Below are 24,167 nucleotides of genomic sequence, written 5' to 3' on the forward strand. Positions count from 1 at the left end.
CGTTAGTTAAAGTGTTGATCCCACCCTTAGCCCAGTGCCATTACCCACTTGCTTCCCAGCTCCACCCTCCACCAGTATAATCCTTCTCATCTACCAAGTCCCTTCAGAAAAATATCTTCCATAAGAACATGTTAAAAAATTTCAAAGGTTAAAACTATCTAACCTTCAATATTGTACAAATGAATATTTATTCAGAGTTTAAAGAATATAAAAACAAAAGTGCCATAAAAAGAGAATGCCCAATGGCAAACTGCCTAAAGATACTAAAGCTAAGAGAATGAAGTTAATGCAAAAAACAAACAAACAAACAAACAAAAAAGCAAGTGCTAAAAATGGTAAACAAAACAGGGAAAAAGATATTATTCCAGATTAAATGTGTCTTATAGAAACATTTAAAACAGTCCAAGACTAATGTTTAGTTCTAAAATATAAGTACATCATTTAGGGTAGCTATTATCAATTATTGCTTGCTTGCTTGCCTTGTTTGTTTGTTTGTTTATTTATTCATTCATTCATTCATTCATTCATTTATTTATTTATTGCTTGCCACTAAATAGTTGTATGACCTAGCCAAGGCACATCCTTTCTCTCTAGGTTTCATTTCCTTATCTATAAAATGGGCATTTATAATACTATGCTAGTCAATACAAAGGCAAGTGGTTCAAATCCACAAGCTTCTCCACAGCACAAAAATGGACACTCTCCTCCTGTGCAATTTTCAACCTCTGAAAACCTGCTGGAGGGTCCGCTATGAATCGGTTCTGACTCAATAGTAAATGAGAGCTACTATTATCCAAGCAAGTATTAACAACCAAATTCTATTTATGGTAATGTCTTTGCCAGTTTCACACCAGAAGGACAAATGCAGTAAACCCCAAGGTGAAAAGTTTGTCACTTGGGAAGAAATAAAATAATAGAGCCTCATGAAGAAGATGGTCTTTGGGCATGAGTTTGAATCAACTCGATAGAAGTGGACTTTTAGTTTTTTGATTACATAAAAAAATCTGTTGTACCCTGATCTAGAGGACAAATAGTTGTAGAAAACAAGAAGTTGGAAATACTTTCAAGGAACAACAGTGATCATTTGTTTACATGGAGAGATTTGCTTTATAATGTCTCACAATCAAATAATGCTTGATTATATAATTAGCAAAGACATGATATTTCATGAGGAAAAATGGAAACATCAAAGTACAATAGAGTGGAAAGTTAGACTTCAAAAAAATAATTTCTAAAATAGAAATAAGTAATAAAAATAAAGTCAGTAAAAACGAATCAGCTTGAAGGAAAGTCAAAACAAATCGTCCTAAATGAAAAAGAGAGGGGCAAAAAAGTGATTTAAGATTTAAGAGATCTTGTACCAGGCAGGCTAATATGTTGTTGTTATGTGTCATCAAGTCGCTTGCGACTCATAGTGACCCTATGTACAACAGCCCTAAACTCTGCTCTGTCCTGTGCCAATCATACTGTCTCTGACACTCCCATCCCAATACATGCGATTTTTCAGAAAGAGAAGAAAAAAGAATAAAAGAGAAAAAGTTTTAAAATCACAACTTTTAATCCAATAGAAAAAATCAATTTATATATGCAAAAAGTTCAATACATCTTAAAACGGAGCCATTATATGCTGGAAACAACAAGAAGACTAATTTACTTATTAGACACAAAGAAACCAGATGGAATCAGAAGTGGAATTATGTTTAAGTGCTAAAAGAAAATACTGTCCATTTGTTAGAATGAACTATTTAGAATAATGATCCTTTAAAAGGGAAGGAAAGAAAATTAGACATTTTCAGAAATACGAAAGATTAGAGAGAGAAATACATAATAAAGCTAAAAGTTCTTTGGGATGAAGAAAAATGATAACAGATGAAATGCAAGTCTATAGGGAGGACTAGCTTAAGAAATAGTAAATAGAAAAGATTACTTACAAAACAATGGAAAATTTGAGGTAAAAATAGTAACAATGATTATGAAGTTTGTAATACAGTTAAAAGTAAAATATATGACAAAAAAATAGACAAAGGACAGGAAGGGCCAAACACTGGCGGGCAATCTCTACAAACTTATTATCTCCCAAATTTCAAAATTCTTACTTACGTGTCACTGGCACAGACACGAAAACAGCTCATCAATAATTCAGCTGCTTTTTCCAACATGTCTCCAACTTTGCTTTTTCCTTTCTTTACCAACTGTTGATCCGCCTAATAGAATACAGAAACACTTATTATTTCTACTAGATTCTTTAATTTAAAAAGAAAATCACAATCAAATTGAAAGCAAACATGGAGAGTCAAAGGTCCAAAAGGTTTGTGGAGAAACTCCCTATTACAGAATTCTCCTTTCGAAATGTCCTTGTTGTTATGTGCCAACAAGTTGCCTGCGACACACAGTGACCCTATGTACAGCAGCTCTGAAGCCTGCCCTGTCCTGAGCCCGTATTGTATTAAGTCTTGATTCTTAAGTACACCTTTACAATAAAATAAGTACTACTACATACTAGCAAGATCTAGGAGAAACACTGCATGGATCAAAATTGGGAAGGGCATGTGCCAGGGATGTGTCCTGTCTCCATACCTTTTTCAACCTGTATGCAGAACAGATTATCCGGGAAGCTGGGCTCTATGAGGAGGAATGTGGGGTCAAGATTGGTGGAAGATCTATCAACAATCTGCGATATGCAGATGACACAACCCTGCTTGAGGAAAGTGAGGAGGACCTAAAGCGCTTGCTGCAGAGGGTCAAGGACTGCAGCCTCCAATATGGATTGAGGCTCAATGTCAAGAAGACAAAGATTCTCACCACTGGGCCAATTAGCAGCATCAGGATGGATGGTGAAGAGATTGAGACTGTTCACAGCTTTAGTTTGCTTGGCTCCACAGTCAACACTCTCGGCACCAGTAGCCAAGAAATTAAAAGACATATTGCGATGGGAAAGTCTGCTGTTAGGGACCCCTCTACTCAAGAGCAACGGTGTCTCTCTGGAGACTAAGGTGTGTCAGATACAGGCCATGGTCTTTGCAATCACTTGTTATGCATCAGAGAGTTGGACAGTGACTAAGGAGAATAGAAGGAGAATTGATGCCTTTGAGCTGTGGTGCTGGAGAAGAGTATTGAGAATACCATGGACTGCTAGGAAAACAAACAGATTCATCCTGGAAAAGGTCAAACCAGGCGGCTCCTTGGAGGCAAGGATTCTGAGGCTCCATCTGACATACTTTGAACATGTTGTAAGGAGGGACTGGTCCTTTGGAGAGGGACATCATGCTTGGTAGGGTGGAGGGACAGCACAGGAGGAAAAGGCCCTCTATGAGGTGAATTGATTCAGTGACTGGGGCAACTGGGATGGGTGTATCGGAGATGGTGCGATTGGCACAGGACAGAGCAGAGTTTAGGGCTCCTGTACATAGGGTCGCTATGAGTCACAAGTGACTCAACGGCACATAACAACACAACAACTACATACTAAAGTGTGATAAGTGTTTTAAGGAAAAAGTGTAATTGAAACTACTTTTCTCATGGAACAAACAGCTGAAAGGCAAGCATAATGATTTGGGTTCAGGTTATACTTGGCAGACCATTTTCTCAAAAACAAATGCAACAGTTTTCATTCCAAGCAAAGAAATGACAGTCTTAGTTGTCAATGATAAAAGCTGAGTTTTCAAGCAAACTTAAGACTTTTGGAAACTTTATGTTGACCACACTGATTAGAGTTTCCCCATTACTTTAAAACCTTTCTGATGAAGTCACTGGATATATTAACAAATGTGGTTTATTCTGAATACAATGACATGTGTTGGAAGAACTATGTAACTCAATAAACCAGTATTGTAAACATTAACAATGCATAAAGTTACCAAATCATGCACGGGTAAATCCATTCAAAATGCAAAAATGACCATTTTTATGTTACCACATTTTACTGTCATAAAATAGGTAAAGTTCATTGATGTAGTTTCAGAGTCCACACTGTAACTAATCTTTTCAAAATTACAACTTTAGAGTTTTGGAAGTGAGCCAAGGAAGAAGATCTAAATTATCTGAAAAACAAAAAGTTCTTGATCCAACTATATCTATCTATGGTCGGGTTGTTTATCACATACTTCAATAAAAACAATATACTGAAATAGAGTTAATTCAGAAGAATATATAGGAATGCAGAAGGCTTCTATTAAGCTAGACAAGGCATTAAAAAGATTAAAAAGAAAAATTATATTTTACATAGAACATGTTTGTTCTAAAAGTATAATTACTTTTTAATCTTAAGTTATACTAATATATAAAAAGTTTTGTGTTACTTTAAATTAATAAATGTTTTTTAAAATGCTTACCAGTTAAAAGTCTTATAAGGTAAACGCAAGTGAATGAGTATAATCCATATTTTGAAAACCTCTTTGGGTGCTCAAATAATACTATTACAGACTTCATTTCTAAAACTTCCATTTGACAATTCTTCATATCTATTTCTTTGTTCAGATGTTCTATATTTTCACTTATTTCAAGTGAAATAATTGCTCGCCAAAGCACTTTTACGATGTAGTTGTTATGTGCTGTCGAGTGGCCTGTAACCTGCAGTTGACCCTATGTATGGAAGCTCAGCTGCTTTAAAATGCTTGTTAGGTAATTTCAACATCATGTCACTGGTGTTTTTGTTGATTGCTTTTATTTTCTTAAAATTTCAAGAAGGCGAGATTTTCTGGATTCTTGGTTTGGCAGATTTTCAATAACCGTCTGTACAGCTGGAGCATAGTAAAATCCTAGATCTTATTTCTTCTGTTGTAGTAGGCCTTTGATGACACTATGCTAAGAAGGAAACTGCAGGAGGGACACCACTTCTTTGCTGCCTTCCTTCAGAACAGGTCACGGCTACAAGGAAGATACGGGTATATGATCTTATCCTAATTCTATCTCATTCATATAACAAACATAACCAAATCCTCATTCCTAACTTCATTATTAATCACAAGCAGTCGTTAGGGTTTAAAACACTAAACAAATAGAGGATAATTACATTAGATTATATCATGGGAGGGATGATAATTTCATTAAAACTATCAAACGATTTCATAACATAAGATCAAACCCTCATGGCCTAGCCACACTGACAAATATTTCAATGTGGTGATTAGGAGCCGAGCCATCAAATGAGACTCATAGCAACCCTATGAACAACAGATATGAACCTGTCATCTCCTGTGCTGTCCTCATACTTCTTGACACACTAGCTCAAGTCACTGTATCAATCCATGTCATTGAAGGGCTGCCACCTATCTAAGCAAGAAATCTCTTTCCAAGGAATAGTTTCTTCTAGGAACTTGGGCAAAGCATATGAGAAGGAGCACTCTGACTCATAACTGTTCTTCTGGCAGTCCATGGGGTGCTCAGTACTCTTCTTCAACACAACTCAGAGCCATCAATTCGTCTTCTCTCTTCCTTATTCACTCCCTGACTCTCTGATGCATAGCAAGTGATTGCATCAGATGTTCCTTTTCAAAATTACATCAATGCTCTTGAATATATTTGGGGAGGGCCCTGACAGCATAGTTGCCCAATGCAAAACACCTCTTGATCTCTTGATTACTGGTAACAATGCTGTTGATTACGGATCCAAATAAGAGGAAATCATTGGCAATTTCAATCTTTTCTCCATCTATTGTAGCATTGCTTTTCAGTCCAATTATGAGGATTTTTGTCTTCTTGATTTTGGATGCAATCCATATTAAAAGCTGTAGTCTTTGATCTTCTGCAACAAGCATTTCAAGAGCTCTTTCCTTTCAACAAAAAAGGTTGTGTTATCTGTATAATACAGATTGTTGGTGAGTTTTTCTCCAATCCTGAGACCACATTCTCAAACAATTTGCTCAGCATACAAACTAAATAGGTATGGAGAAAGGATACAACCTTGATGCACACTTTTCCTGAGTTTAAACCATGCAGTGTTCCCTTGCTCTGTTCAGACAGTAACTTCTTGGTCTAGATATAGGTTTTGTGTGAGTATAATTAACTGTTCTAGAATTTCCATTCTTCTCAACTGTAGACATAATTTGTTATAATCCACCAGTCAAATGCCTTTGCATAACCAATAAAGCACAAATAGTTTTCTGATATTCTGTGCTTTCAGCCAAGATCTATCTGACATCAGCAGTGATATCCCTGGTGTTACCACCTCTTCTAAATCCAGCCTGCATTTTGGGCAGTTCTTTGTCAATGTGCAGTTCAAGTCATTTTTAGATGATTTCAGCAATATTTTGCTTGGATATTTTTTGACAATTTACATATTCTTTTGGATCACCTTTATAAGGATCTCTTCCAGGCAGTCAGCAGGTAACTGTCTTCCAAATTTCTTGGTACAGACTGATGAGGACTCTCAGAACTGCATCTTTTATGTGGAACATAACTTTAGAAACGCTGAGCAAGTTCTTTTTTATTCTCCAAATCTACCTCTTTGCACATACTATTGTAAGACCTTGCTTTCTCTTTTCAAAACTGCTCTTTTAGATCTTCTGTTCATGTCTTTTACTTTAACATCTCTTTCCTTTGTTTTGGATTCTTAATGCTCTAGTGCAATTTTCAGAATCTTTTTCTGACATCTCATTTGGTCCTTTCTTTCTCACCTGTCTTTGCGATAGCTTTTTGCTCTCTTCATGGATAATATCCTTGATGTCATCCCACAACTCTCTGGTGCTTGATCACTGGTGTTCAATGCCTCAAACTTGTTGTAAGATGATTTTTAAATTCAAGTGGGATAGACTCAAGGTTATATTTGGGTTTTTGTGGACTTGGTTTTTAAGCCCCCCACCCCATTTCCCTTCTTTTTTTATTTTCTACTGATTTATTTACAAAGTTCAAATACATTGTTTTTCACACATGTGGATTTGTTTTCATTTTCAACAGTTTAATTTAAACTTGCATTTGAATCACTGATGGTCTATTCTACAGTCAGTACCTGGGCTGATTTTGACTGTTAATACTGAGCTTCACCAATGATTCTTTCTGTAGACGTAGTCAATCTGATTCCTCACCATAAGATGAGGTTCATCTGTAAAGTCACTACTGATGTTTTTTAAAAAAGGTATTTGCAATGAATAAATCATTGAACACACAAAAGACAATAATTTATCTTTTAAAATATTATGTTGTTTGTTGTTGTTAGGTGACACTGAATCGAGCACAACTCACAGCAACCCTATGAACAAAAGATCTGAACCCTGTTCTATTCTCATGCTTCCTGAGAGGTAAGAGCCCAATACAGCAGTCATCGTATTAATCCACCTGGTTAAGGGTCTTCCTCTCATGTACTGACCCCCTCCACCCTTCCCAGCATCATGTCCTTCTCCAAGGAATAGCCTCTCCTAGCAACATGTCCAATTGTATGTGTGGCAAAGCCTCATCATTGTTGCTTCCAAAGAGCATTTTGGCTGCACCTTCTCCAAAACACATCTCTTCATTCTCTTGGCCATCCATGGGATGTTCAGGGCTCTTCTCCAACACCACAGCTCAAAAGCATCAATTCTTTTTCTGTCATCCTTATTCACTGCCCAGCTCTCAGATACATAGCTAGTAGTACGAAAGACTATGGCCTGAATCTGATGCACATTAGTCTTCAAACTGATATCACTACTCCTCAATAATTTGGAAAGATCCATAATTGCAGATTTTCCTAGTGCAATGTGTCTCCTCATTTCCTGACTGCTGGTACCCAGGGTATTAATTGTGGATCCAAGCAAGATGAAGCTGTTAATTGTGGATCCAAGCAAGATGAGGGTATTAATTGTGGATCCAAGCAAGATGACAGTTTCCATCTCCTCTCCATCCATCATGATGCTGACTATCAGTCCAGTGGTAAGAATCTTTTGTTTTCCTGACATTGAGATGCAATCCATACGAAAGGCTGCATTCCTTTATCTTCTTCTACCAGTGCTTCAAGCACTTCTCACTTTCACCAAGCAATGTTGTATCATCTGCATAATGCAGGTTATTGATGAGTCTCCCTCCAATCCTGATGCCACATGCCTCCTCATGGAGTCTATCTTTTCAGTTAACTTGCTTAGCATACACACTGAGTAGGTATGGAAAGAGAATACAACCCTGGCACACTCCCTTTTCAATTTCAAACCACGTAGTGCTCCCCTACTCTGCTCACACAACAGCAACCTGGTCCACATATTGGTTCCATATGAGCACAATCAAGTGTTCTGGGATTCCCATTCTTCTCAATGTCAGCCACAACTTGTCATGATCCACACTGTCAAATGCCTCCGCATAGTCAATAAAGCAGAAATAGATATTCTTCTGGTATTCCTTACTTTGAGCCAGGATCCATCAGACATCAGCAATGATATACTGGGTGCCATGGCCTCTTCTAAATCCCACTTGCACTTCTGGCATTTCCCTATCTATGTATAGTGTGAAGTTCTAGCAAACATAACATTTATACATTTTGGTTCCATTTTGTATATTAAAAAAATATAAACATTGAAAACAAATAAATAAAAGGACAGAAAATTAACTCTACTTACATTATTGGCAAATATTCGAAGGTCAAGTGCTACTGCATACATGATAGGCAGAGCCCTTTGGGGCGGAAAAAAAGCAAATAAATATAAAAGGTTATTAAGTCAGAGATTTCATTAACCGAGGAGGAAAGCATAACAAAGCCCGTGGGTATTATCTAGGATGGAAGTTCCTTGCTTCCTCAACAATTTAACAGTTTCCTTCCATTTATAGTAGGCTGACATTTCTGGGATTCTTGTTTAATAAAAAGATAAACCAAATATTCCATTCTTGCTACCCAAATGATCTTCCTAGCATATCCCTGACTCTCCTCAGAGGTCTACCCTTTGGTTTTGTCCCAGACTCTTGAACCTGAGACAACAACTCATTGCACTGTTCTCAGGATATTCTCCTTCTCCTTCTACCACTCACTATTAACCCAAATATTGCACTAAAAGGTTATTTTTAGTATCTATTGCAATCTTTATTTTACTTTGTTGTTGTTAGGTGAAACTGAGTTGAGTACGACTCATAGTAACCCTATGTTCAGACAGCATCCTCTTCTTTTGTGCCATCCTCCTCTTATTTTCCTTTAGTATAAAAAAGTTCAGTATTTTCATTTACTTTGTTAATAAAGGATAAGCTACAATATGAAAAATTAATTTGGTAAGGAATTTAAAAATAACCCAATTATTATACCACATCAAAAAGAATTCTAGTTAATCTCTTTCATGCAATGTTTGAAAGCAAAAGTAAGTTTGAAAGTAAACAAATAAAAAAGAGTATTCAAGAACTATTTGGAGAAATGGAAAAGTAAAGATAAAAATATAACTTTATTTTTTTAAAAACTACCAATAATCTGACAAGTCCTTTAAGTTTGCATTGCCTACTACAACTCTGCAATTCCTGTTGCTTTTATCTGTAAACATATTAAATATCCCCACATAAAAACAGATATTTACTTAAAACTTATTTTTGCCATTTCCCAACTTACTGCTGTCTCTGTTCCTACTCACCAGTTTTCTTCTTTGTGGGCCTGAAATGCTCGCAGGAATGACGTACTACATTAAAGAAGGTTTTACGTAAAAAATTCTGATAATGCCATATATGGTAAACATGACAATTAAGAATGATTTTGCATTTCAAAGGCTATCAATCATCATTTAGAAGAAGAGTTTTTAAATCGTGTTTATTTTTAAACAACAGTACTAATTTCTTGAATAAGATAAAAAATGTTTAATCCTACATTATAAATATCTGAGTATCACTAGATCTAAGTATAATAACTGTATTTTATAAATACTATTCCAGACCTTGGAAAAAAGATATCACATACTGAGCAAAGAGAAGACCTTCATCTAGATGGCTGCCACAGTGCCTGCCACAATGCACATGAGCATGGCAGAGATTACAAGGATGGTGCAGAGATTACAAGGATGGTTGCTCCCAGAGTTGCTATGTATCATAGTCAGCTCAATGGCCCCTAACAACAATAATATAGTTTTTAAGTAGTCTTATAAAAATTTGTGAAGAGAGCTCTGATGATCTAGTGTGATCTCCTCCCCTGGAATTTTCAGCCTCTAAAACTTCACTGGAAGGTCAGCTAGGAGTTAGTTCCAATTCAATGCCATGCAATAAAAACAACATTAGATAGTATACTAAATCTAACTATTTCAGAAATTCTTTTTTCCAAATTAAAAAATGAGGTGGCTTATTATGATAGTTTTTAAAAAATCAACAATTTAAAATATTTTCATTTTGTGAGCCTTAATAAAATTATGGTAATATAGATGCCTCTATTGTTGTTGGTAAGGTGATATCTAGTCAGCTCCAACTTGGATCCAGAGCACAGAATAAAATCTTGTCTGATCCAATGTAACCTGACAGACAAGTGCTAAATAAGTGCTTCAAAGGGTTGTAATAAAAAGTGTGCCCAGAGAATTCATAAAAGCAAATGAGACTTAGCTATCTAGAATTTCACTCTCTTCTCTGTATATTAACAAGATAATTAAAAACTAAGTAAACTAAAGACTGTTGTTGTTTGGTACCAACTCACAGTTGATCCTCCAGTGGGTTTTCAGAGGCAGTAAACTGGAAGGAAGAGACTGTCCATCTTTCTCGTGGAGAGCATCTGGTGGATTCAGCATATGCCTTTGTGTTGGCAGTGAAACTCCTTACCACTAGGCCCCCAGAGCTCTCTAACTAAAGTTTAGAAAACATAAATACTTACAACACTGATTGACTAGAGATTCAATTATAAAATATCACTTAAATGATCTGAGTAGGAAATAGGCTTAATTAAGGTCTTTAGTGGCCACAGTTAAATGACAATGCGAACCTAAGTCCACTCTATGTGTAAATTTAGAAAGTCTGACATGTTAAAGAAACTAAACTAAACCAGTCTCTAGACCCAAACTTTCATGAAAGAATGATGTAGCAGTCGGCTTCCTGAAAGATTATAGTCTTGGAAACCCTATCATTTAATTCTATACCACCCTATATAGTCACAATGAACAGTTTCACTACTATTGCAAAGGTCAAGTCTGTCTAGGGGTTCAAATCCACCATCAGCTCCACAGGAGAAAGATGAGCAAAATCATATGTGATTTACGATCTCAGAAATTCAAGACTCCAAGTGGAGGGTCAGTTATGAGCCCATTCCGACTTAGCAACAATGTGAGAAAATGCCCTAAAAAGCAAAAAATATCAATGTGCTCAAAGGGTGCTCTTGGAGTGTAAATCATTTATTACAGGAAGGGCTGTTTCCTCTAGTTGTTTTCCCCCCCAACAACAACAATGAAAAAGCAAAAAGTATCCTTTTCATAGGAAAACAAAATATAATTCTTAATCATAATCTATACTCCACCTTAACATCTACATAACTAGATAATAGTCTTAAAATGCATAGCAAATTTAAATACATAAGAAAAATAACTAAACTGAGTTTCTCTTCCAAAAGATCTTAATTCTTTTCTAATAAGAAATATGAAAAATTGGGTCACATTTTCAAGATGTCAAACTCTAAATAATATACTGCATCTGTTATATACTAAACAGCTAAAACAAATTAAAAAGGATATTGGACAATCACAGTCTGGCATTTGTATGCTTCTATGAAATCATGGTTTCCCACTGCATAAGTACACCTGTAAAAGAAATATCAGAAGATTAGAAACAAGTCAGAAACCATATTTCTGTAACAAAAACCTAGAAGTAAAATTATTTAAATCACACACTTTACTTCTGTCATATGATATCTAGTTCTCCAATTGATCACGGAATGAAAGATGAAATTTCCTACTTAACAGGTAATAAAAACTCCAAAGGAAGATAAAGAACTTAGAAATTAATACTTGCTCTAAAATGGCCTTGAATTGTATGAAATCCCATATTGACTTTGAAATGATTTTTTCAAGTCCCAAGAAAGAAAAACCTAGTCTCAAGAGGTTTTATTAATACTATATATTAAAAATTTGTTGTTGTGAGGTGCCAATGAGTTGGTTCCAACTCATAACACCCTACGTAAAATAGAATAAAGCACTGTCCAGGGTGGTCCTTTTACTTTATCAGTGCGCTCACAATGAGTTTTTCACTAAAAGTCCTTATTACTAAGTTTCATCATCAACTCTAGAATCCCATCAAACAATACTGGAAAATCACTGTGTACAACACTTCCAAGGACATTACAAAGCCAAGAGTGCTTCCCTGTTACAGTGTTGTGAGTTTATTACTAAATATTTGGCTTCCCAAGACCATTATCCTTAATCTGATCCATATGTGTCAACTCTACCTGTCTGGAAAACACACTAGCCCGTTTACATCATCAAGAGCTGTGTAAAGTATCTCTTCCTCATAAAAATAGGGCATGGAATCTATCCACAGGAGACTGTACACTCCTTCCATTAAATTTAGCAGATTCAGCAGCAGAAAGTGGGGATATCTCACCACCAGCAAAGAAGAAGCAGAGAAAGCAGCACACATCCTTTAGGGCCTGAGATTCCTGCAACAGGACTGCGTCTGTATCTTCTTGTTAACTGAAATGCTGTTTGGACTGAAGGATTGTATCTTGCTGTTAACCTGAATTACAGTCCCCTAATAAATTCTACAGCCATGAGCATGGCTTTGTGAAGTCTGTGTGGTCACTGTAATGGACTTCAGACTCAGTAAGTAGGTATAGGAGCATGGGAGGATATGGCTTAACATACAAGAATTAGTTTTGTGTGCTGGATTCTATTCATGAGAGCAGTTCCTCCCTGTAGAGTTAATAGACGTCGAACAGTTAATAGAGTTCGGACTTGGCCATCTCTGTATTGTCTCTGCTCAAATTACACCTGCTTACATACCATAACTTTGTCCCACCTCTGCCCCAACCAGTTTTGAAACACTAGAATTCAGGCATGAGATTAATCAAATTTCACATTGTTTTGGAACATCAAGTTTTGCATGAATTGATACTTCAGAGACTGAAAAGGAGACACAAAATGAAAAGCAGTATTTTCTTTGCTTCACTCGGCTCTAGATTATTCCCTAGTAAGGCGAACATATTTCCATGAAAAAAAAGTATGTCAGTGATTGTGTGCCATACTCTAAAATATAAAACAATATTTACTATACACAAATTAAGAAAAGTGTGCATCAAGGTTGTCTCCTTTTTCCATACTTATTCAGTATGTATGTTGAACAAATTATTTGATAAACTGGACTTTATGAAAAAGAATGTGGCATCAGGACTGAAGAAGGAATCATCAATAACCTTTGGTATACAGACAATACAACCGTACCTGCTGTAAGAAGGACTTGAAGTACTGCAGAAGATCAGAAACTATAGCCTTGAATATGGATTGCATCTCAACATCAAGAAAACAAAGATTCTTACCACTGGACCAATAGGCAATATCATAAAAGATAGAGAAAAGATTGAAACTGTTAAGTGGCTTCATTTTTACTAGGATCCACAGTCAATGCACTTGGTACCAGCTATCAGAAGATCAGGAGATATATTGCACTGAGAAAGTCTACCATCAGGAAATCTCCATATTATGGAGGAGCAATGATGTCAATTTGAGGACTAAGGTGCACCTGATTCAGCACATGGCATTTTCAATCACTTGCTATGCATCTGAAAGCTGGACAATGAGTAAGGATGACAGAAGAATTGATGCTTTTAAACTGTGGTATTGGAAAAGAGTACTGAATATTCCATGGATTACCAAAAGAAAAAAATAGATATATCTTAGAGAAGGGCAGCTGTCCTTGGAGGCAAAGATGATTACGCTTTATCTCACATACTTTGGGCATGATGCTAGGAGAGGCTATTCCTTGGAGAGGGACATCATGCCTTGGAAAAGTAGAGGGATGGCAAAAGAGAGGAAGCCCTTCAACCAGGTAGACTGATACAGTTCAACTGTTGAGATCTGTTGTTCATGGGGTATTAATAAGTCATGCTCAAGTCAGTGGCACCTAACCACAACTATAAACAGTATGCTAAGCGTTCAAAACAACTGAATGCTGTTGAGTTAAAACCTACTTATAGCTTACCCTCTTGCGGGTTTTCAGGTGCTGTAAATCATAATAAAGATTGCCAATCTTTCTTCCACAGTGTAGCTGATGGATTTGGACCACTTGCCTTTGGATGGACTACACAACTCCTTATGTACCTGGCCACCAGGTGCTAAATAGTAAGTGATTTTTTTTAACTGAGATGTGAATGAATTAAGTGATATTTTTATTATGTTACACAATTCATATTTATTCTTAATTTTAGAAACATGCATGATATTTGAACTGAAAAGGAAAAAAAAGTTTATGAAAATGTTTAAGTATTTATAATTAAGGGAACTGTGGTGGCCTAATGATAGCTAAGTTGCCAACCTAAATGCATGTGGTTTGAATCTACCATGTATTCCACAAGAGAAAAAGACAGGCAACATTTTCCCATACAATTTACTGCCTCTAAAACATTACTGAATTTATTGCCCCTGGAGGGTCAGTTGTGGCTCGGTTCCAACTTGACAGCACATAACAACAATATTTATAACTTGGCAAAATTTGTACAGGCTTTAATCAAGGGCAATTACAAACACACTTATCTATTTGTCAAAGGAAGCCAGTCACTGCTTCAATCATATGATGATATAAAATAAAACCCTTAATAAATTTAGCAATTTCCACATTAAGTTTGTATTTCTTCCTTACCTTAAATGAGCTGCAAACATCTCATCATAAGGGGGTTCCAAAACCTTTTGACACTTCTCTTCTGGAGAGGGTAACTAATTTATAAGGGGAAAATGACAAAAATAAAATAGGCATATTAAGAATTCAATGTGTATAGAAAATTCAGACAAAACTTTTTTTAAAAAAAGTTCCACTTACCAGCTAACAGTAACAATTTAAACTTTAGCACTTCTAAATAAAAGATTCATTACTTTAACAGTTATCAAGCATTGCCTATGTATATGACACTCAAAACTCAATACTACCAAGTCTGTTCTTATTCTATTATAGTCTTGTTCTTCTTACTAACAGTAACCCTCCACTGGGATTCCAAGGATGGGAATTTACTGAGATTGCCCACTTTTCTCCCACACAACCACTGGTGGGTTCAAACGACCAGGAATATGTTGCCTTCTGGTTAGCAGAGCAACTGTTAGTACCTTTCCACCAGAGCTCCTTATATGACACTAAAAAAGCCCATATAAAATTTGTTTTTTTCCTACTAGAAGCCAGGTACTTTCATCTAATAGTAAATAGTAGTAATTCAATAAAGATTTATTAAGCACCGACTATGGTCAAGGGTTTTCAAACTGGATTGACATAGTGGCTGCAGAAATAGCATGAGGTAATCAGAAAAGATAATGACACAAGATAGGACAGGGTTCAGATCTGTTGTTCACAGAGTCGCTATGAGTCTTAGTTAACTAGACAGCACTTAACAACAAAAGCAACACTAACATGAGTCATGGATACTTTGGTGGCCTAGTGTTAAGTAACTGCATCACCAACCCAAAGACACATGGTTCAATCCACCAGCGACTCTGTAGGAGAAAGATGGGCAATCTCCTACTGTGTGATTTATTGCCTCTAAAAACCTGCAGAAGGGTCAACTATGGAGCAGTTCAGACTCAGCAACACAAAACCACAACATGGGTCATGTTATATATAAATAAAATTAGCCAGAGAAAAATACCATTTTGGGAATCATTCCTTCAAAACTACTTTCTCAACTTCCTGACAATAGTAGTCTCTCTCTCTCACTTTGTGTCCTAAACCAGAGTAACTGAAAACTTTTACTTTTTACTTTCATTTTTTCATTAACTGTGGATAACACTACATTAAGATATTGTTGTTGTTGTTGATTGCTTCTGAGTCGAGCATGACTCATAGTGATCCTATAGTGAATTTAAAAAAAAAAGTCCATAATGATTTAATAAATGTGGGAGGGAAGAATAACAATATCAGAAAAATCCCCATTTTACAAACATTAAAAACAAATTTATCCAGAAAAAGGGAATCAATGAGTTAACCTCTTTGATTAAAGGTTAAAGAGGAATTTGAAAATTCAGAGACCAGTTGTGCACCTCCTGATGTAATGCAGTAAGAAACACTCAGCAGCACTTATGAAGTATTTTAAGCAAATAAATAGAACCTAAACTTAATCAAGTTTCTGGCATTAAGTTTTATTTAAATCCATAGTTTTCAACCTTAGCTACACATTAGAATTTCCAAGCAACTGAAGGGGGGGAAACAAAATCTGCTTCCATCCCCTATCTTGTGGCCTCAAAACAGATTTAACTGATCTGAAGACTCAGCCTGTCGTGTACTTCAAATAGAATCATCAACATAAGTTGTCATGTACTGTAAATTTGGAACTGACTCATAGTTGACCCTCCAGTGGGCTGGCAGAGGCAGTAATCTGCACAGGAGATTGCCCATCTTTTTCCTGTGAAGTAGCTGGTAGACCTGAACGGCTTGACTTTGGGTTGGCAGCACAACTGCTCACAACTAAGCCACCAAAGTGCCAATAATCAATATACAAGCTCTAATGTGCTTCAATTTCATAAGAAGATCAATGGATAAATAAGATTTTATAAAATTCCAACAATATTTCTATAGAAAATCTTTTTCAGATATCATTTATCCTCTAAATCAAGAATACAATATTTTAAAGTAGGTGTCAGCAAACGTTTCCATAAATATGTGTAATAGTAATAAGGTTAGATTTTGCAGGCCACAAGATTTCTGTTTTATCTACTCAACTGTGCTGTTATAACAAAAAAAGAGCCATAGACAATACATAAGTAAATGGATGATAAATAAATAGATGTGCTTGTGTTTTGATAAAACCTTATTTAGGAAAAGAAGTCTGGTCTCTGTAGCTTCGTGACCCATTTTACAGTTAAAAAGTAAATTAGTACCTACAACCAGGAGAGAATAATACAGATGTATGGGACATTCTAAGAATCAAGTTCCTATACACATCAAAAAACTTCTCTAACAGGAAAAGAAGAAACCCACAAAATGGGGAAAAATATTTGGTAATGACTTATCTGATAAGGGACTTACATCTAACATTTATAGAATACTCCAGTACCTCAACAAGGAAAAGGTAAATAACCCAATTACAAAATGGGTACTTGACCAAAGAACACATTCAGATGGCAAACACACACATGAAGAAATGTTCAAAATCCACAGCTCTCAGAGAGATGTAAATTGAAACAACTATGATATATCATCTCACTCCAGCAGCAAGAGCAAAGTTCAACAGGCCAGTGAGAAACAAATACTGGTGAGGTTATGAACAGATTGGAACTTTTATTCATTGCTGGTGGGAATGTAAAATGGTACAGCCACTTTGGAAACTGGTCTGGAAATTTCTCAAAAAGTTGTAATTAGAAATACCACTTGACACACCAATTCCACTACTTGGAATATACCAGAAAGAAACCAGAGCCATGACAATCAGGTGTATGCACACCCACGTTTATTGATGTGCTATTCACAATAGCAAAGAGATGGAAGCCACCCAAGTGCCCATTAAAAAAATGGATAAACTATGGTACATTCACACAGTGGAATATTACACAGCATTGAAAAACAATGAACTCATAAAACATTACACAGCATGGCGAGCCTGGAAGACATTATTGAGTGCTATATCTCACTCACAAATGCACAAACACTGCATAATATCACTGTTTTAAAATAGGACAGACATGAGTGGTTGGGAAGAGAATGAGAAAAGAATGGATAGATAATGAACACTGCACTAGATTGGATGAGGGGATGAACTATTCAAAAGGAATATATAATTAGGCATTATAAGTATGACAGTCTGGAATATGGGGTGCATAGTGGAGAGGGCTGGGGGGAAGAGGAAGAAAATGTGCAACAATGGGGAAAAATGAAAACAAAACATTTTTGATGTTTAAATAAAAAAGTAAGTTAGTTAAAAAGGAAACAGAAGACACTTAAGAATAGAATCAGAATGAGCTTTGAGAACAGACAAATCTGGACCAGTCAGCATAACCACTTTTGAGCTTTATAAAGTACTTAACTTTCTGAATCTCAAAAGGTAGTTATAAAAATTAAATATAGCAATAAAAGATACACATCTCAGTACTTAAAATATTAACAGCATCTTACTTTGTACAGTATCTGACACAGAGCCAATGTTCAACAAATGTTAGAGTTGGAAGTGTTTAAATTATCAAAGAACTTGGACATTTTAAAATAAAAATGGTATGAGTTTGCTTCTTGTTCAAACTCTTGAACTGACTGCCATATACTTCTCTCTAAACTTGTGTAGATGACTCTTACTTGAAGTCGTGGATTTGCAACGTGAGGATGCTTAAAAGACACCAATTCTGCACAAGATCTTCCATCTCTGCTGTCAATTGCTTCATATACCTAAAACATTTGGGAGAAAAAAGAAAACCTCAGTAGAAAATAAAACATACTATTTTCATGTTACATAAGGAGGCAAATCTGGTAATGTTGTACAGGGAACTGTGCTATGAACCCAAATGGGGCAACTTCCTGGTGGTCTGAATCCACCAGACTTTCCAGAGAAGGACAGGCAGTCCCCCTATGTGATTTACAGTCTCTGAAAACACACTGAAGAGGGAGGTATAAGTTGGCTCCAACCCAACAGCAATGAGTTTTTGAGTTATTCTATATAAAGAAGTTCTGGTAATGTAGGATATAAGGTACTGGGCTGCTAACAGAGAGGTTTTCATTTCTAATCCACTAGCTGCTCCACAGAAAAAGATGTGCCATTTCCTCTCCTAAAGGTTTACAGCCTCAGAAACCCAATAGAGGGTCACAGTGAATTAGAATGGGCCCAAGAGAAGTGGGTTTGGGTGGGGTTTTTTCCTTCTGTATTTAATAAACAATACATTATACCATTAAAATGAAATTTCTCTACTTGGAAAGTAAAAATAATCAAAATATAGCCAAATCGGCATTCTCTTAAGTCAGCAAACATTGACTGCATTTCAAAATACAATCTTCTAAAGGCAAGGAAGCAGGTTATTTATTCTTAAAAATAATGAGAACTAGAGTAAGCCAGTGGCTTATTATCTGGTTACTAACTTAAGGCAAATTATTTTAGTTAAACAAATCCTTGACAACCAAAATATGACCTTAGTACAACCAAAATCCCACCTGAATTTCAAAACCATCGAAAGAACAGATTTGATGTATTGAATACCAGTGACTGAAGACCACATAAATTGCGGGATGACATCAATATCAACCATGAAGAAAACAAGCAAACTCTCACTACCAAGACAGAAGAGAAAGAAAAGACCAAAATGGTTGTCAAAAGAAACGCTGAAATCTGTACTAGAATATAGAGGCTGAAACAAAGAGAAGTCTAAAGTAAAAGAAATAAACCAAGATTTTAAAGGGCAGCTTTGAGAACAAAATGTGCAGAGTTGCTGGAGTTTGAAAACCAAAAGAAAAGAAGACACTCAATATTTCTCAAGCTGAGAGAACTGAAAAACAAATTCAAGCCTATGGTCAGGAGGCACCAACCTTGAAAATAAGGCATCATGCTGGGAAAAGCAAAGTGTAAAGGAAAGAAAGGAAGACTGGCAACAAGGTGGACTGACAGTGACTGTAATCAGAGATCATAGGGATGGCGCAGGATAGGACAAGGTTCAAACCTACTGTTCAGAGGGTCATGATGACTGACAGTCCATGCAATAGTGCCTCACAACAACAACAATATCCTAGTTTTATGTAGTCACACTGACAGAAATTTGAAAATTTACTTATATAGAGTATAGAAAAGAATACACACACAGAGCTTTTCTAAAAAAAATTATGCTGCTGATGCAAAGGGGATTTGCACCCACCAGCAGCTCCACAGTAAAAAATGAGCAGTCTCATTGAGCTTTACAGCTTTAGAAACCCAATGGAGAGTCTACGAGAGTTCGAAGGAACAACACTGAGTGAAGAATCTTTAAGGTGGCTAACAGCCACATCTTTTTCACACACCACAAACAATAGGTTTGAACCACTGACCTTTCAGTTGACAGCCACACCACCTTGGTTCATTTCAATGGGTGGAAGACTTCAATTTTGGATATATATAAGCTTTTTGAGCTTTAGTTTGTTTGTTCTGTGTGGAGGTACCATGTAAGAGGTTCTCTGTGCTGCAAATGGACAGTGGACACTTAAGAGGGACATGAAACACTCAAAGCAGCAGTGTGTAAGAGAATGACAAATAGAAAATGACAAAAAAATTTAGGAGTCCAGTCAAATCCAGATAATGTGGATACAGAATAACAGACAAGAAAAGGATTAGAAGATTGCTGGTTACTGATGCTCAATAAAACATGTAAATTGAGGGATTGTTCACTTGCATTTATGTTTTGAACTGCTACAGAGCTTTACTCTGGATGAGAAGAGACCAATAGTTGCAGCTTAGATGGCCACTTACAAGATTTTTAAGACTCTTCATATTATTCACCAAAGTAAGACATAATCAACACTCTTGATACCAGCAGCCAGGAAATCAAAAGACTAATTGCATTGGGAAAGTCTGCAGTTAGGGACCTCTACAGAGTACTGAAGAGCAACAATGTCATTTGCCATAGTCTTTGCAATTACTTGCTATGCGTCAGAAAGCTGGACAATGACTAGAGATGATAGAAAAAGAATAGATGCCTTTGAGCTGCGGTGCTGGGGAAGAGTACTAAATATACCATGGACTGCCAAGAGAACAAACAGGTTTGTCCTAGAGAAGGTGAGACAAGGCTGCTCTTTAGAGGCAAGGCTTCTGAAAGCTTCGTCTAAAATACTTTGGGCATGTTGCAAGGAGGAATCGGTCTTTGGAGAGGGACATCATGCTTGGGAGGGTGGAGGGACAATGCAAGACAGGAAGATCCTCAATGTGATGGACTGATTTAGTGACTGAGGTAATGAGGATAAGTGTGTCAGAGACAATAAGGTTGGCACAGGATAGAGCAGGTTTCAGCACTGTAGTACATAGGGTTGTTATGAGTCACAAGTGACGGCACATAACTACAAGATGATGTATTGTCTTTGTGGACAATGTTATACTAACCTACCTCAATGTCTTCTACAACTATAGTCTTAAACTGTAAATCCAACTAACTCTGTCCTTCAAAATGTTTGATCATGCCTAAGAAGTTTTCTATCATCCTTATTGTCCAGCTCTCAGATGTATAGCAAGTAACTGCAAAGACCATGTCCTGGATCACGCACACTTTAGTCTCCAAAATGACATCGTTACTCCTCAGTACTCTAGAGAGGTCTCTGACAGCAGACTTCCAATGCAATTCATCTTTTGATTTCCTGACTGCTGGTGCCAAAAGTGTTGACTGTGGAATCAAGCCAGCTGAAGTAATCAACAATCTCAATCTCTTCTCCATTCATTATGAAGCTGCCAATTGGCCCATGGTGAAAATCTTTGTTTTCTGGTATGCCCTGATGTTGTTGTTGTTGTTGTTGTTGTTGTGTAATATAAAGTTGGAACTGATTCATAGCAGGTTTTCAGGGGCAATTTAATCACATAGGAGGGCATTACCCACCTTTCTCCCACGGAGCAGCTGGTAGATTTGAACCACATGTCTTCAGTTTCTTACCACTAGGCCACCGGAGCTCCCTGCTATATACACGGATATATTTTCATAGGCTGTGATCTTTACAGGTGATGATTGGGTTTTTTTTTCCGGCAGAGTAGCTGATGAGTTCAAACCACCAATTTTTCCCTTGGCAGTCAGCATGTAAGCACTATGTTACTTCATCTCACTAACAGAGAATTGATGGCCATAACCATATCATACTGCAATGTCATGTTTGCCTTTCTGACATTCACTTTAATTAGTATGTATACTCTTAATGTTATTATTAATATCTCTTTGACATTAAAAGTTTATCTATGCTGTCATTATTAAAAATATATCTGTATTTCCATTAGCATCTTATAGTGTAAATATACTATGCTCAGAAATGTATTACTTTATCCATTAACTAGTATAAATTATGGATAACATTGACTAAAATGAGAATTCTAGAACATTTAATTGTGTTCACATGGAAGCTATATACAGACCAAGAAACTCTCTCTCTATACACACACACACACACACACACACACACATACACACACACACACATATGAAAAACAAGGAGATTACAGCATGGTTTAAAATCAGGAAATGCCAAGACTGTATCTCCTCACCACATCTATTCAATCTGTATGTGGACTGAAGTACAAATAATCCAAGGATCTGGACTATATGAAGTATGTGTCATCAGGACTAAAAGAGGAATCAACAAAAATCTGTAGTACACATATTGCCCAACCTTGCCTACTGAAAGTGAAGGACTTGAAGCAGTTACTGAAGAAGACCTAAGACAAAACCTTCAAAATGGGTGAAAATGAAGAAAATAAAAATCCTCACACCTGGACCAATGAGCAGCATCATGATAAATGGAGAGAAGATTGAAGTTTTCAAGAACTTCATTTCAAATGAATCCACAATCAGCACCCATCAAACAATGCATTATTACACTGGGTAAATCTGCCATCAAGGGGGCCCTGTAAAATGCTAAGGAAAACAGAGGTCAATTTAACGATAAGGGTGCACCATGTGAAAGTTGGAAAATGAATAGGAAGACCAAAGAAGAACTGATCCTTTCAATTGTGGCACTGGTGAAAAGTACTGAGTATATGATGCATTGTCAAAAGAACAAAAAATGTCTAAGAAGAAGTGCAGCCAGAATGCTCCTTAGAAGCAAGGATAGTGGGACTCTGGGCATGTCGTTGGGTAGTAGGACCCTATCCCTGGACCTCAATCCCTGGAAAAGAATATCATGTTTGGAAAAGAAAAAAGGTCAGCAAAACAGAAGAATCATCAATGAGATGGGTTCCAAGCAACTGCTGTAATGTCTTAGGCACAGAGGAAATTGTGAAGACAGCACAGGATTAGGCAGGTTTCATTTGGCTGTGCACTGGTTACTGTGCCACAGCTGACTTGATGGCACCTAACACCAAGATATGAAGTTCTGAAGTGCCTGAGTGGTGTACATGGTTAATGGGCTTGCTGCTAACCAAAACGCTGGTGATTGGAGTCTACACAAAGGTTGCCTAACAGAAAGACCCTAGAGATCTACCTCTAAAAACATTAGCCACATGGAGCTCTGGTGGTCTAGTGGCAAGAAGCTGCAATGCAATTCCAGAGGCACACGGTTCTAATCCACCAGATGCTCTGCTGGAGAAGGAGGGACAATCTCCTGTACCTGTCAGATCCTATTTGACGGTACACACACACAAAATGATAAAATTAAAATACACACACGCAAAAAAAAAAAACCCAAAAAAAACACACAACATCAGCCACAGAAAATTAATTGAACACAGTTCTACAATGAACTCTACTAGTGAAACCAGGTTGCTCTTGGGAGGCAAGGATTTTGAAACTCTATCTCACATACTTTGGGCATGTTGTCCTTGGAGAAAGGCATCATGCTTAGAAGGGTCCAGGGTCAGCTTTGGAGAGGAAGACTTTGGACGAAATGGATTGACACAGTGACTGTGGCAGTGGGGTCAGCTCTGTCAGAAACAGTAGTGAGGTTGTCTCAGGACAGAGCAGGGTTCAGAGCTGTTGTTCATAGGTCACCATGAGTCTAAATCGACTCAATGGCACATAACAACAACTACACGGACATACATGTGTTGAGAGCCGTTTTGTTCTACCTAGCTGAAGCCATTTTGTAATTCTCTAAGGACATGCCTGGACATGTTGCCTCACCCTGGGAGGACAGGTTTCAGTCTACTGGGAACACCCAACCTCACTTCTTCTTTCCACTCCCCCCCACTGTGTTTCAGTTTACCCCACCCTGGGAGGACAGGTTTTGGCTTACTGGGAACGCCCTGCTAAGTAACCTTACTTCTCCTTTCCACTCCCCTCATTTGTTCTTCTATATATATATCTCTGTATGATTTCAATAAAGTCGAGACTTGATCGGAAATTTCATCTTGTCTCAATGTCTCTTTGTCTCCTGCGCCCCCCATTCTCTTTCTTCCTCTCCTAGGGTCACCGCAGGCCGGGGCATAATTGGCGCCCAACGTGGGGCCCCAGGAACAAGGAAGGACGATGAACGCTGCCCGCTAGAAGTGACCAGAAGTGACTGGCGGG

At 37.1% G+C, this 24,167-nt stretch overlaps 1 protein-coding gene across 1 annotated transcript in view; it reads right to left on the bottom strand.

Moving 5' to 3' along the window:
• Nucleotides 1-24,167, bottom strand: part of PCID2 (PCI domain containing 2) — a 43,781-nt gene that overhangs the window by 14,306 nt on the left and 5,308 nt on the right. Inside the window, exons 2-7 of the mRNA XM_006883957.1 lie at nucleotides 18,313-18,402; nucleotides 14,689-14,762; nucleotides 11,574-11,639; nucleotides 9,510-9,551; nucleotides 8,520-8,574; nucleotides 2,101-2,204 (exon numbers count right to left, since the gene is read on the bottom strand). Coding sequence (XP_006884019.1) covers nucleotides 2,101-2,204; nucleotides 8,520-8,574; nucleotides 9,510-9,551; nucleotides 11,574-11,639; nucleotides 14,689-14,762; nucleotides 18,313-18,402 — 431 coding nt within the window. The remainder of the gene's footprint in view (nucleotides 1-2,100; nucleotides 2,205-8,519; nucleotides 8,575-9,509; nucleotides 9,552-11,573; nucleotides 11,640-14,688; nucleotides 14,763-18,312; nucleotides 18,403-24,167) is intronic.

This window comes from Elephantulus edwardii, unplaced genomic scaffold, assembly GCF_000299155.1.
Source record: "Elephantulus edwardii isolate Elephantulus edwardi_28Jun2011 unplaced genomic scaffold, EleEdw1.0 scaffold00030, whole genome shotgun sequence".
Lineage (NCBI taxonomy): Eukaryota > Metazoa > Chordata > Mammalia > Macroscelidea > Macroscelididae > Elephantulus > Elephantulus edwardii.